The following is a 13,920-nucleotide window of genomic DNA, read 5'->3' on the forward strand; positions in this document are numbered from 1 at the left end:
AGATAGATCAAGCATAAAGAAGAGCTCGAGGAAGACGGAGGTTGGCGGAGGTCAGATGGACGACGGATGTTTCATACAATACAAGGGGTGCGGGGGGCAAGCTGCGATGATGATAACAAACAGCATTGGAGAAACTCCTTATTTAGGTACCTAGGCTGGTACAGTATGTACTCCGTGCAGGTGCGGAGACTACATAAAGGACCCTTAAGGACCCTGAGCACCTTCGTACGCAGCCTCGTCCTGCCTTGGCGCTCCCGACAGATGCCTGGCAAGGCTGAGCTGGCCAACATCTTCAGAACAGGCACCACTGGGACATGTATGCTACGACATTCGATTGGCCCTCACGATCTACGTCGAAGAAGCGATGCAGAGAGAGGGCTCCTTAGGCTATCTACTACCTTTCAGCGATACCTGACTCCTCTACCCAACGACCCGAAGTCAGATCCACGGACTGTCGCTGTCTTGTGCGAAGCGCTCCATTGCATCCATGCTATCTGTCTTCACCAAGATAATACTCTGCTTCAGCTTCCTTCGCCGCTTTTGTGATGTATTCCTGGACAGTTTCCGCTTTGCTCCCTCAAGCACCCCCACAAATTGACTTTGGCCACTCTGGTAGGCGGACAGAAAGGCCGAAGACCTCCCCCTCTCGTGGTCGCGCTGTCCCTCCCTCTGCTTCTTTTTCATCTTGTTAGACCAAATTTCTGCACCATAGACCTGATACGGAGTTGCTGGAACAGCTAGTTGCCTTTCACGAGGCGGCTCTTCATCGCCACGGTTGGACAAGGAGAGAGTCCTTAGCAAGTTGCTAACACCCTGTTGCAGGCTGGCTCTGGCGCTGCTGTTACGCGGCTTTATCCTGTCTCGCGAACTTTTGTTCATGCCTGGGTATTTTGCTTCTGCGTAGGAAATGATGCGCTCCTGCTCATTTTCGGACAATATAATGTGGCTTCTGGTGCTGCTTGCTGCGTCAGGTTTACCCGAGTCTGACACCAAACTTTGGTTGACAACGCCGTCATCCAGCCAATCCTCGGACGAGCTTCCGTCAACAGCAGGGTGATGGACCTGCTCACCACCCTGATCATCAAGGCTCGCAGGATGATACACACTAGGATAGCTTTCCCAGTCATCCATGATTGGGCTGGGTGGACTGGAACTGCTCAACCTCAGTGGAGGCGGGAGAAGGTCGGAGTCATCGATGTCTGATATGGTCCCGGACATGGCATCAGGAAGCGGCGGAGTTTGCGAGACAGAAATAGATTGTTCGACAGAAGAAACTTGAGGTGAAGGTGGAAACAATTGGTCGTACGCGGCCTGCCGGTGATGGTCAGATGACGTGCCCGACAGCGGCGAGATTAGCTCGTTCCGGCGATCTTGAAGATTTCGAGAGAATTCGAGAAAGCTCGGGGCGGTCTTGTTACCCATTCGCAGCGTGCTGGTTTGAAGAGCTGCAGACCTGAGGGAGAGGCTCGACACGGTTTCGCGAGAGACGGCACTGGGAACCGGTTGTAACGAAGGAGACTGGCTAATGCTCAAACGTTTGATGAGCAACGGTGCCACCGTATCTCGGTAGGCCTGTGGATGGTGAAGTGTGGGTACTGGTGAGAAATCATCCAGCTCACGGTAACCACCACCACCACCACCATACATGTGGATTATATTGCTTATAGTTGTGTCAGTGCTATACACACTGGAAGACCGCCTCTTTTCACGGGGTTCAAGGGGCAGAGGCTTGTCCCGATCGGATGGCGTCGATCTTGCGGAGGCATGACTCGTGCCGACATGTAACGTGCTCGGTGATGGTGGGACTCCCAGTTCCAACCCCTGCTTTTGAAGGTTCAGAAGAGCAGTGGATGGCGGGGGGGAGGTCATTCGCATGCGCTGAGAGAAGCTTGGGTGTGAGCTCATTTTCAGTAAAGGCTTGGAGAAGCCTGCACAATGTCATCCTTCAGTCAAAATCAAGTGGAACTGGGCCACAATCCTGCTGGCGTTGCAGAATCGCCGGGAGAACAAGGCCATCACGGTTGCACCTCTTCAGCGAGCCTCCTGTAGTGCAAAACATGCACTGCCGCAGGAAGCATGGTTGACAATGAACAAAGGTTGCCGTTTTCAGCTGCGGCATACCTGATGTCCACCGTCTCATTGATGAGAGCCATTGTCGCTGACTACCACGGGTAGTGAACCGTCAAAGGCAGTCGATATTACCGAAGCCGGAAAAGGGAGGACTTGATGGTTGGAAGAATTGGCTGGTGGTGATATTTTGCAGAGAATATCGTCCACATTCCACTGACATTCCGGCCAGCAAAGGGTCCCTTGCAACCACAAATATGGATCTCTTCAGAGCTTTGCAGCTCTCACCAAATCCTCTTTCGTGAGCTCATCACCAGGACGCCTTATATCTCCTAATCGTCCAACCTTGCGCAGACGGACAATCATGTCCTCATCCCCGAAGTGACTGTTATGATCGAACTCCGGCTCTTGGTCGTAGGCGTAGCGAGCAGCATCAACAAGGATCCTGGCAGTCATACCAAACACTCGGTACCTCTCATACTGGTCCAGGTGACTCGCAGTAATCTTCTGTCCCTCACTCTTCTTCGGTTTAGTAACAATCTGGTTTGTGACGGGAACAAAGAAATTGTGCATCCGCCATTGGCTCTGGTGCCAATCAGTCCAGGCTCCTTTATACCAATCGCTTGGCTTCCCGGGGAGGTCTGGTTGACTGGGTAGATCTTCCTGGTACAAGAAGTTCTTGAAAGGGGCTGAGAACACAGCAGCTACTTCCCTTGCATCCAGTCTGGGAAGCAGCCTTTCAGCAACGTTAGCGTTCAGTCCTGTCTCGGGGTCATGCGAATGTAGCAAAGCGACACAGGGACGAACAACTAGTTCTGTTTTTGCCAGGTTCGTGGGCATCTCGCATAGGTGCTCGACTCTAAAAGGCGGTGGTAAGGCCTCGTTCCGTTGTGGAAGGCCAATCTCTTCAGAGGCCTCACGTCGCGCTGCTTCGAACGCGGTCTCTCCTAGTTCGGCTTTGCCTCCTGGCAGCGCTGCTTGGCCGGAATAGGAACTCAGCGTACTTGCACGCATCGTGATGACCACTCTCAGATCGCCCTTTTCATCCGCAAACAGCAAAATCAGAACGGCGGCCTTTCGTGACAGCGGCATCGATGCCCATGAGGTTTCTGGTGCGCGATACGCTCGCAACCTCTCGATTGCTCTCTACTGAAGCGGTTACGATCGTTACGATCTCGAGTGGAACCAGCACTTACGAGAGATTCTGGTGATAGAGGTGCCATCCTGTCGCTGTGACTTCGCGACACGATGCTTCGAGACGTTGGAAGGAAATACCGCGCTGGCCACCGGATGCCAGTTTGAAGACACCTGCGAAGCATTGATCGGTCTGCGAAAAATCAGAGATTGAATATTACACAAAGGGCAATAATGACAGGAAATAGTTGGTCATAGTACTGTTGACTGAGGCTTATCCGAGGAGAGTTCCAACACAGCCGAGGCAGCAAGCCTCAAGCCTACTAATAGTAAGGAACCCCAATTGTCCCTCTACTAATTGACTACCCAGCGGACATGGCTCCTTTGGACCACTCACACTGAATTCTCCATGTTATCACGCGCCTTTGGAAAACTAGAAACCACATTTTGGTTTTGAGCTGATCATCTTGAAACTATGTCTTGTGGTAGACTATATTTGATCCTAGCCTGGCTTCTTAGATGCCGCGTAGCATGTTACCTGCATTGGTCCGCCGTTGCGCACAATATCCGCGGAAACATCAAACACTCTGCAATTGCAAGGTTTTCTGAAAGAACTGGCTGTTCTCATCTTCGCCAACTCCGGATGGACACGAGTGGCATGTAGTGCGCCATGATACTGTCGTCTTTCGATTCCAGGGGAGGAATGGGCGTCAGGGCCCGACCAAAATGACACTCGCTGCCACACTGTGTCTCACTTTGAACAGTATTCCGGCCCCGAAAGGCGTGTTCTGGAACACACCAGGATACCTCCATCCTATGGTTTCACCTGTCAGGATGCTTCGGCAGAAATGTGCGGAGCCCAAGATTTTGCTGTAGCCGGCTCCCAGTCAGAGCAAGTTGACTGGACAGGAATATGCCCAGTCGTCGACAACCAGCGGCCGCTCATTCAGTGAATGTCGCAGCCATCTTCTTGGGATTTGGATGGACAACTGGTGGCCGAAAGCGCTAGATAGCATGGAGTTGAGTCGTTCTCAGCAGATATGATTTCGTCCCCAATGGCAACAGCCAGCATTGTTCAGAGTTCGAGGCAAGCCACTCATGTAGATGTTGCATCATCCTTCAATCGTCGTGTGCTTTTCTAGAGTTTCCAAATGAGATCTTCTGCCGTTTGTTTGCCCTTCCCTCTGTCTCGTCATCGTTCGCTGCAATGCTCTTCTTTTTCTTCTTGTCTGCTCCTCGCTCGGCAGTGAAACTGCCCGTTGGCGTTCCGGCGTGATTCGGCGTACTGGTGGCACTGCTGGGCGAATCCGAGTCTCTCAAATATGACACCGAGCTCCGGGAGAATATGCGATCGGAATCGTTCACAACAGCTTTTCGACGTCCTGCTCCAACTCCGCCACCAACTGCGCTTCCAGAAACTGTACCTCCTGCGGAATTGGCCGAGGACGAGACGGCGGATGCCTTGATGTAGTTATCGAAGCCTTTCACAATGTTTCCCGCCACCGAGGTTTCTTCAAGGTATGCAGTCTCCTGACGATATATCTGGTCTTCTATAGCAGCCTGTGACGTATGAGCGAAGAGCTTGACTCCAATGGGTGCGCGAAACTTACCATGTTGCGGTCAAGAAGGCGCTTTTTCTGGATTGTATCTCGCAGGTCTCGTCGTAGTTTCTCGTAGTATGGGAGTCCAGGTCGGTCAGTAATCGCCGCAGCCTTGGTGGCAGCGCCTGGAGGGACATTTTCGGCCATTGTGAGCGATGCGCTCGCAAGAACGGTGCCTCGAGGAGCCAAAGGTGTCGGAATTGGCGCAGTTTGAGATCGGAGGACTGGCAGCGAGGGGGGTTTGTTTGTTGTGTTTGCACTGCCAACCAGCAAGCGGGAGCCAGACTGCGTCTCCAAGTTGCAATCAACGATTCACATCACAACAAACGGGAGTGGTCACTTCACCATAGAGTGTCTACTTTAGATCTACCGAAGTCATCTTCTGTGTATTATTCTCAGTCCACAATGATGGATCATTCACATATGGGTCATGGCGGTATGGATCATGGTGATATGGACATGGGTGAAGGGCAGTGCTCCATGAATGCAAGTCTTCCGGAAGCAAGATCAGTGAGTGCTGTTGGCTGACTGCAGCAGATGCTCTTCACTTGGTCTTCGAAGAATTTATGCATCGTTTTCCGACAATGGAGAGTGACGGGCCCCCTCTCGCTGATCCTGTCCTTGATTGCCATCGTCCTCCTGGCTGCCGGCTATGAATGTGTACGGGAGATCAGTAGACGATACGAGCAAAGCCACAACGCGCGCATGGCTGCATACAGCACTGGTGCTTTGAGTATGTTTCCCTTGTCGACTACATATCCCAGCTGTCACTGAGTCTGTCAAGGCGAACCTGCACAATTGAACGAATCAAGCTCATTGCTCGTCGTAGGAAGAGACTCGAAGGCGTCGGCGGAACGGCAAGGGACAATTATCAAAGCAGCTCTGTATGCTGTACAAGTCTTCTACAGCTTCTTCATCATGTACGGTGATTGAACTTGGATCTTAGGTCAGGACTGACCACAAACAGGCTTTTATTCATGACCTATAACGGCTGGGTCATGTTGGCGGTGGCAGTTGGTGCTTTCATCGGATACCTTGCGTTCGGCCGCAGCCTCACGTCATCCAAATCGGTTGCCTGCCATTGAAGTCTCCAGATTGGCCAGGATAGCGCAGGCCTAGTTGCTTAGACTTCCTCTTCATCAACGTCGCCGTCAAATCCAAAGCTGAACCCCGATTGATCTCCGCCGACCTCCTGATTAGATACCACCTCCTCCCATTTTCTCTTCCTGATGTTAGACTCATCAAGAGCTGCCGCTAGATCCGGATACTCTCGCTGTAGCTGCTCCATGAACAGTGCACAGGGATCGGCGACACCGTCATTGAAACCGGACACCTGATCAGCCTTGTGTTTGAGAAATCTGTACGTCGCTCCAACATGTGATGTAGGCACAAAGTTCTGGGTAATGGCGATCGCGGGGTCGAGGTTGACAACCAAATGCCAATAGCCTGATGGGACATGCAAGACCTCGCCCTCACGACAAACACCTTCCAGACAACCCGGGGTTCTCCTCGCTTCCGCATGGAAGGATAACAGCCACTCTGCAATGCTCAAGGGAGATGTGACTTCACTCTGGTCCTCACTCATATAGACCCCTGGCGGTAGGATAGAAGCAGGAAACATGATCCAATATTTCGAGCCTCGAATAACGGCATTCCAAGCACTAGTTGCATTTGGATCTTTGTGGAATGTGCTGCCGCTCCGTTCTGGGCCAATGATCAACCACCTGTGGTCTGGTCTCTTTTCGCCCAAGAGCGCGAATAGATCCTCCTGAAAAGCTGGTGGAGGTTCGTAGGCCCCGAGGCTACCGACTTCCAGGTGCATCTTTTCCACGAAACCGCGATCAAAAAGATACAGTGGGCTTTCATCGCTTGTGTTGTTCATGTATTCAACATACGTTCGAAGTGGCCAATCCACTGATTCCGCCCGGAAGAGGACATCTCCATACCTCGACAAAAGATCCTGTTCACTCCATTTGTGGAACACCTGCCATCTTTTCACGGGAGATGTGAGGATGAACGGTTTGTCGGCCCAGGACTCGTTGAACTCAGTAGGTGACAAGTCATCCATGCGAGGAATTTCGTTGTGCAGAGGAATGTTCGTGACATAAGGGGTGAGAGAAATCTGAGAGCAGAGAAAAGGGCGATGGAGAGCATCAGAGAAGAGATACCTGCAATCCACTTTTGCCAGTTTGGCTGAAGGTAGTCGTCTCAGAGATGCTCGCCAACTCCCACGCCATGAAAATTCCTGGGTCATACTATTGACCGCAATATCCCTCCATAATTGATCAAACGAACAAAAGGCGTACAGACCTCGACATGTACTTCCTAAGCTGACCAGGCTCGGCTGGTCAAGATACTCCAGAACCATTAGCAACAGGGCATCTGGCACGTTTGCGAAAAGGCCCATGAAACCCTGAGCATTTTCCCGAGAGGTAAGAGCATTTCCAGCGGGTCTGATGCCCAGAGGATGTTGGTCGGTTTGAGTCTCGGAGGCATCTTGTCCTTGACCAATCCCCTGGGTCTCGGTTGGTAGATCTGGGGAGCCATCCTCCACCTGTACCGGTATCTCTGCCCGTCTTCCGGTCTGTGTAGTGGTGGTTGCGCTCATTCGTCCAATATAGTAAAAGAAGGCAGGCCTGGAATAAGACTCGAGGCAAAAAAGGCGCGGCACGTGATCAAACTCCGGCTATAACTTTGAACCAAAGGGATCATCCGAGTAGCATCCAGAAGAAACGAGAGTTGAGTTATCAGTACAGAAGTCGCATTTTGATCAGAACTGCGCCACTGTGGAAAGGAATGGACAAGGCTGGACTGGTAAACGAACGGCACATGAGATTTATAGCGTGTTTTAATGACAAAGCCCGTCGAGGATGGAGAGGATGGCAAAACTTCTCTAGCGCGACGCCAAGACTTCTGCGAAAGTCAAGTAGTAGCCGCCGTCCAAAGCAGCCCAAAAATTTTGATCCTTCATTCTTACCACCTACAAACAACAAGACTACCACAACAGCTTCTCTGATCACTTGGATTCTCACAGAGAGGATCCTTTGACAGACTTCGCACAACAACCCCAGTTTCAGCAGACTTAGACGCACGCGAAGCGCCTAAGTCTTACACGCCACTTTCAACTCCCCACGCTCTCAGATCACCGGCGAAGTCGCCAGTGATACCAACTTCTTTCGCAATCATGGCGGACAAAGGTCTCGAGGAGGTTCCTGAAAGTATGTCATATCCCATTCGAGCTGCTGCTATCTAGATCGCGTCGACTGTACAGACATAGACACGTCGGGACACGCAGCCTAATCAGGGTCACGAAATTTACTAACTTTCGCACCAACAGGCCAGATCGAGTCGAACTACGATGAAGTCATCGACTCCTTCGATTCGATGAACCTGAAGCCCGAACTTCTGCGAGGTATGTAGAATAAATGAAAAAAATCTCCCCACAGTGAGCTGTTTTCTGACTGTTTATAGGTATCTATGCCTATGGTTTCGAGCGACCATCTGCGATCCAACAACGTGCTATCATGCCCGTCATCAAAGGTACGTTTTCATTGTATGTGGGAAAATTCACAACATTTGCTAATCTTTTGCAGGAAACGATGTCATTGCTCAAGCCCAGTCTGGTACTGGAAAGACCGCCACCTTCTCCATCTCTGCCCTTCAGAAGATCGATCAGAACCTCAAGGCGTGCCAGGCTCTCATTCTTGCACCGACGCGTGAGCTTGCTCAACAAATCCAGAAGGTTGTCGTCGCAATCGGTGATTTCATGAATATTGAGTGTCACGCTTGTATTGGTGGCACCAACGTTCGGGATGACATGAAGGCGCTCCAAGAAGGACCACAAGTTGTCGTGGGTACTCCAGGACGAGTTCAGGACATGATCCAGCGCCGTGTGCTGAAGACCGACAACATCAAAATGTTCATCTTGGATGAGGCCGATGAAATGCTGTCGCGTGGATTCACCGAACAGATCTACGACATTTTCCAGCTCCTCCCCCAGTCCACCCAGGTGGTCCTTCTCTCCGCCACCATGCCTCAGGATGTCCTTGAGGTCACGACCAAGTTCATGCGTGACCCTGTTCGCATTCTCGTCAAGAAGGCTGAGTTGACGCTTGAAGGTATCAAGCAATTCTACATCGCCGTCGAGAAGGAGGAATGGAAGCTTGACACTCTCTCCGATCTCTACGAGACGGTCACAATCACACAAGCTGTCATTTTCTGCAACACCAGAAGAAAGGTCGACTGGCTCACCGACAAGCTCACCGCTCGTGACTTCACTGTCTCAGCCATGCACGGTGATATGGAGCAGGCTCAGCGTGATGTTATCATGAAGGAGTTCCGATCTGGTTCTTCCCGTGTGCTCATCGCCACCGACTTGCTAGCCCGTGGTATCGATGTTCAGCAGGTCTCTCTGGTCATCAACTACGATCTTCCGGCCAACCGTGAGAACTACATTCACCGTATCGGTCGTGGTGGTCGTTTCGGACGAAAGGGTGTTGCCATCAACTTCGTCACAGCTGATGATGTCCGCATGATGCGCGAAATCGAACAATTCTACAGCACTCAAATCGAAGAGATGCCAATGAACGTTGCTGGTAAGCTCTTTCAGTGTTTCAGTACTCAAGTCGAGTGGACATGTGCTAACAAATTTTTTAGATCTCATTTAAAGGACCAACTGGCTCCTTTGGCAACGAATCCGATTCTTTCCAAATTCGGCATGTGGATGGCGTTGGTTGCTACAACTACTACTATGTGGCCGCCTGAGAAAAGTGGGATGAAGCCTGTTTCCGACTGCTTGGCTCAGAGCTGCCGCCGCCGAAAAAGTCATGTATTTTCACTCTTGTCACTATTGTCTCTTTGCTTGATGGCACGAGCGCGGTAATTCCACACTGGCGACCTAATGGTCGTTCTTGATGTGGCAGAGGTCGCGGGCGCCATTGCTTGTTACTGCTAGCTTGCAAGTGTTGGCTATCATTCTCTCCTACTGCACAAAGGAATTCGACGCATTCTCACGTGTTATGAAGGATGAGGAACCTTTGCTTCTTGCGATAGACAGGTAGAGAAATTGATTCAAATCGAAATTCCCGTTTCAAATTGCTGTTTGTCTTTAAGCTGTGCTTTCGCGAGTCTCATAAGAGGTCTGCTTGTCAATGGTTCCTGCGATACTGTGGCCACAATTTTTCATTTTTGTTTTGACATGCATCTGCTTTCGCTCTGATAGATCCTGATACTCATTGCAGTGATATCTCATGTCACGCAATTACTAGCGGCCCAACGTGCAGAACGCGTTCCTATACCTAGTAGTATGTCGATTCTCTAGTTATTGTGAGCCACTTCACTTTGGTCACCGCTGCTCAACCAGTATGCTCTCCGACCGAAAACACACGGTCAGCTACGCAATTGACTTGCTTCGAGCCCATCAAATCCGCCGCGAGAACCTATTTTTGCATGAAGAGTTGAAGAGCTGTCGCAAAGAGATCGCTAACCTACACGAGAAGGTGAAGGATGCCAGGACGGCTATCCAAGCCAGTCACGACGCTTCCGAGAAGACACGGTGCACGTTGGAGGAACAGAACATACGCTTGATTGATCAAGGCGATGGTCTTCAGGCTCTCCAACAAGGGTACGACACGATACAAAGTGAGGTTTCATCTCTGAAGACCACGTACAATCAGGGTCTTGAACACACTCAGGCGCAGTGGGAACGGCTCAACAAAGAGATTGACACTGTGAGAACCAATTGTCAAAATGTCGCAGACGTCCGACAGAAGCATGAAGGAATCATGGCCTCGCTCACGAGGTTGGAACACACCATGGTTGGCAAAGCAGATGCCTCGGTCGTTGAAGCGCTTGCGGTGCAAGTCAACGAGCTCCCGGGGCCGCCACCAGCAGCAGGTGGCTCGTCGGCTTCGGTCAGTCGCATAGAAGATAGCTTCGAGCCTCAGTTGTCTCCTTGTGTACCAGGTAGCATATCATTGACCTCTGTCGATGGACGAGATCTGTCTGACATTTTCCCATGCAGGGAACAATATGGTCCAGATCCGAGATTCGCAAGGCGGCCGGCCTCCAGGAAGGACAGAGACACCGCACGAGCAACATTGGCCGGATCACCTGCATAGAAGAGAGGCGACCTTACCAGACGACCTGGATCTCGACGAGAATGCGAACACTTTCAGCTACGTTGGCCACCAAACAGCGGCCCATCAAGAGGAGATTGACACATTGCAAACATTGCCACAACCCGACATGCACACCTCTCAGTTAGCCCGAGTCAATCTCCTTCGGCAAAGAAGGTTTGACGATTGGGAGTACTATTACTCTCAGGGCTTGACGCTCATCGAGGCTCTTCCACGTACCTTTGAGGAGACGATTGTGCGGAACTTCATCAACGGCATGTTCCTAGAGGCTCAACGAAAGCAGTGCCAACAGTTGCTGGACGCGAAGGGGTGGACATGGGACAACGTAGTCCTGTTTGGGAAAGTATGCTCCCAACTGTCCACCGGAAGCGAAGCAGGCACATTGGTGGAAAACGCTGAAGCGTCCAAGTCCTCGAGAAAACTCACAGAGGCCCTGGGTAGGCTTGGGAAGTCGAAAGCACAGCGAAAGGAGAGAGCCCACAGGAAAATAAAGGCTTTGGGATGTCAACCTGGGGCCGATACTGGACCGTTACGTCGAAGCCAGCGGCTGGTAGAAAAAGAGGACCGAAATCAAAGACAATCGAAGCAACCCCGGGCAGGGTCGAGGCCGCCTGATGCACCCTTACCAAGAGCTTGCGGAATGACTGGTACGACGAAGTTGGGTACAAGATCTGAGATCGCCCAACCAGCCCTCAGACAACGAGCAATGCAGCAGAACAATCCTTCTCCCCGAGTCCAGGATTCATCAGCTGAAGTGGCTGTAGAGCGACAAGGTCAATTGGATCAAGTTATGGCTGGTGTCCAGCCGGTCGAGATCGTGGTACCGGCGCAAAATTCGGACACTGCCCCCGGCAAAGACAGTGGTGTACCCGAGTCAGTACGCCCACCACCGATCATAGCGGGAAAGATGCTGTCGAAGCCAGCTGTTTTTGATCTACAGCGAAAGAGGGCAGGTCCAGTGCGATCGATCCCGCGACTCGTGCCACACAAAAGGCGGGTAGCTGAGTCTGCAGGAGAAAGTAGCAACGATGAAGGATTTCTGCGGAAGCCTCAGGCGTTGAAAGATCTCGGCTGGGGAATCAAGGGAACGAAGCAGAAGAAGCAGGAGAAACGACACCTTCCGCTACCACCTCCTCCAGAGATCCCCATTCTACCCACATCAAGTGAGGAATAGAGGACGAATACCGCGGGTAGAAACATGAGGATATGTGGGGAAAGCGCAATTCTCATAGTCGGAGCATGACCGTTGAGCTGTGTTCCTTTCAGAGGGCAATGTGTATGACTGACTGCTTTCGGTGGTATCACCAGATCCTTTGCCCTAGATAGAATATATCAAGTCTCCGAGAAAGGTCTCGGTGTTGCGGAATTTTGATATCATGTCTCTTTGAATTCATACCCGCCTTCCGTCTGGTCATCCACGACTTCCACTTCAATCTTTGCTTCAACCACTTCTCTACCATCGGCCTCTAGACCGCACTGGACGAGATCTCCGCCCTTGAGCGGTCCAACGCCCTTCGGTGTGCCTGTCAGGATGATGTCTCCCTCTTCCAGAGCCATGACTTTGCTGATATCACTCAGGATCCTGGGTATCCTAAACAACATCAGGTTCGTGCTGTCTCTCTGTTTGACCTGCCCATTGACGCTCAGCCACAGCAGGACGTTGTGGGGATCCGGCAGGCGGTCCAGAGGAATTTCATGACTGATGGGCAGGAATGTATCAAAGCCCTTGGCTATACTCCAAGGTAGACCCTTCTTCTTTGCCTCGTCTTGCACATTCCGCGCCGTCAGGTCGATTCCCAAGAAGTAAGATCGGATGTGATCGAGGATCTTGGGATCGGACTCTTGCAGGTTCTTCAGCGGCTTGAGAGTCTCGCCAATCACCAGGCCGAGCTCGACTTCATGGTGCACAGTCACGCCTTTAGGCCGGACGATCGGGCCCTGCTTCGGCAGCAGGATCGAAGAGGGAGGCTTTAGGAAGAAGAAGGGCTGCGCTGGACGGGCGGAAGACAGTTCAGTAATGTGGTCACTGCAGCACACCGTCAGTCAAGTTGTCCTGCGCCAGTTGGTGGTGGGAGAGAGAGGCAGACGCATAGTTCCGGCCGATGCAAATAACCTTGCGACAGTTGGACTTGATGCTGGCCATAGTGATGAGAGGCCGTTTCCTCCTTCCTTTCACCAGCGCTGCTTCTGCTGGTATTAGTCAACTGCAACTGCAGGGATGAAACTCTTCATCGATCGTCGATGGATTCGCACGGTCTGTGTCGTTCACAGCTCTGGACAATTGGGTGGGTCGTGCCTTGCACCTTCGGACATGTATCCGAGCAAACATCCAACGGCGGCAATGCTGCCTCGCTTCATCATCTTCAAACGTTCACCCGCCCATGACAACATTGAGCGACCTCGACCGCCTCTAACCACTGTTCTCTCTCCATTCGACGCGTAAGACTAACATGTGTCTGTATAGTTCCTGCTCCGACGCAGTCTAGGCGCACGAGACATTCTGAATCATACTCATGGGAAGTCCGTTTCTAGTATTCCATCCAACTACGGTTCTCATCTTAGTTGCATGTACGGCTTCTTGGTCATCTTTGTCTGAGAGCCTTCGCACTCAGCTGTGAGATTTGTCGGTCCGCCAGGGTTGTACAATGGCTCTTCATCCCTATTGCGAGCATGCCTCCCAGACTAGGCTGTCGCCAGCAGCCCAATGCCATCTTGCCGTCCACTTTCTACACGTGCATGAAGCCTTGAAGTACGCTTCCTCCTACTGATTCAATACCATCCTCCTCGCGCGAGAATGATTCTTCGCAGGGACAACCTATCGAATTCTCTAGCGACGGCTTGGAGCCCGCTTTCATCCGATCAAGATTAGTACTATTTCCTCGAAGAAAGCCCTAGGACGAAGTCTCCGAATCCAGATTTGAAATATTTTCGACGCTGCCATAAGCCAGTGATCCAGATATGAGCCTCACAGTTCCTCGGAG

The 13,920-nt window shown here is 51.6% G+C and overlaps 8 protein-coding genes across 8 annotated transcripts; 3 read left to right on the forward strand and 5 right to left on the reverse strand.

Annotated features, from left to right (window-relative positions):
* Positions 1 to 438: 438 nt before the first annotated feature.
* On the reverse strand, positions 439 to 1,647 carry A1O3_07381 (uncharacterized protein; the record flags this gene model as incomplete). The annotated part of the gene is made up of 1 exon (XM_007737491.1): positions 439 to 1,647. The coding sequence occupies one exon, from the start codon at positions 1,645 to 1,647 to the stop codon at positions 439 to 441; it is 1,209 nt and encodes a 402-aa protein (XP_007735681.1).
* A 687-nt stretch (positions 1,648 to 2,334) lies between these two features.
* A1O3_07382 (uncharacterized protein) lies at positions 2,335 to 3,159 on the reverse strand (the record flags this gene model as incomplete). Its single annotated transcript, XM_007737492.1, has 1 exon — positions 2,335 to 3,159. The coding sequence occupies one exon, from the start codon at positions 3,157 to 3,159 to the stop codon at positions 2,335 to 2,337; it is 825 nt and encodes a 274-aa protein (XP_007735682.1).
* Positions 3,160 to 4,320: 1,161 nt separating this feature from the next.
* On the reverse strand, positions 4,321 to 4,949 carry A1O3_07383 (uncharacterized protein; the record flags this gene model as incomplete). Its single annotated transcript, XM_007737493.1, has 2 exons — positions 4,321 to 4,761; positions 4,812 to 4,949. 2 exons carry the CDS (start codon positions 4,947 to 4,949, stop codon positions 4,321 to 4,323), a joined length of 579 nt encoding a protein of 192 aa, XP_007735683.1.
* Positions 4,950 to 5,210: 261 nt separating this feature from the next.
* A1O3_07384 (uncharacterized protein) lies at positions 5,211 to 5,887 on the forward strand (the record flags this gene model as incomplete). Its single annotated transcript, XM_007737494.1, has 4 exons — positions 5,211 to 5,312; positions 5,340 to 5,535; positions 5,587 to 5,722; positions 5,770 to 5,887. The coding sequence occupies 4 exons, from the start codon at positions 5,211 to 5,213 to the stop codon at positions 5,885 to 5,887; spliced, it is 552 nt and encodes a 183-aa protein (XP_007735684.1).
* A 38-nt stretch (positions 5,888 to 5,925) lies between these two features.
* On the reverse strand, positions 5,926 to 7,410 carry A1O3_07385 (uncharacterized protein; the record flags this gene model as incomplete). Its single annotated transcript, XM_007737495.1, has 1 exon — positions 5,926 to 7,410. The coding sequence occupies one exon, from the start codon at positions 7,408 to 7,410 to the stop codon at positions 5,926 to 5,928; it is 1,485 nt and encodes a 494-aa protein (XP_007735685.1).
* A 576-nt stretch (positions 7,411 to 7,986) lies between these two features.
* On the forward strand, positions 7,987 to 9,566 carry A1O3_07386 (ATP-dependent RNA helicase eIF4A; the record flags this gene model as incomplete). The annotated part of the gene is made up of 5 exons (XM_007737496.1): positions 7,987 to 8,020; positions 8,140 to 8,214; positions 8,274 to 8,342; positions 8,396 to 9,397; positions 9,472 to 9,566. 5 exons carry the CDS (start codon positions 7,987 to 7,989, stop codon positions 9,564 to 9,566), a joined length of 1,275 nt encoding a protein of 424 aa, XP_007735686.1.
* A 599-nt stretch (positions 9,567 to 10,165) lies between these two features.
* On the forward strand, positions 10,166 to 12,113 carry A1O3_07387 (uncharacterized protein; the record flags this gene model as incomplete). Its single annotated transcript, XM_007737497.1, has 2 exons — positions 10,166 to 10,766; positions 10,825 to 12,113. The coding sequence occupies 2 exons, from the start codon at positions 10,166 to 10,168 to the stop codon at positions 12,111 to 12,113; spliced, it is 1,890 nt and encodes a 629-aa protein (XP_007735687.1).
* A 200-nt stretch (positions 12,114 to 12,313) lies between these two features.
* Positions 12,314 to 13,082, reverse strand: A1O3_07388 (acylpyruvate hydrolase; the record flags this gene model as incomplete). The annotated part of the gene is made up of 2 exons (XM_007737498.1): positions 12,314 to 12,965; positions 13,027 to 13,082. 2 exons carry the CDS (start codon positions 13,080 to 13,082, stop codon positions 12,314 to 12,316), a joined length of 708 nt encoding a protein of 235 aa, XP_007735688.1.
* Positions 13,083 to 13,920: the final 838 nt, after the last annotated feature.

This window comes from Capronia epimyces, assembly GCF_000585565.1.
Source record: "Capronia epimyces CBS 606.96 chromosome Unknown aczIQ-supercont1.6, whole genome shotgun sequence".
Lineage (NCBI taxonomy): Eukaryota > Fungi > Ascomycota > Eurotiomycetes > Chaetothyriales > Herpotrichiellaceae > Capronia > Capronia epimyces.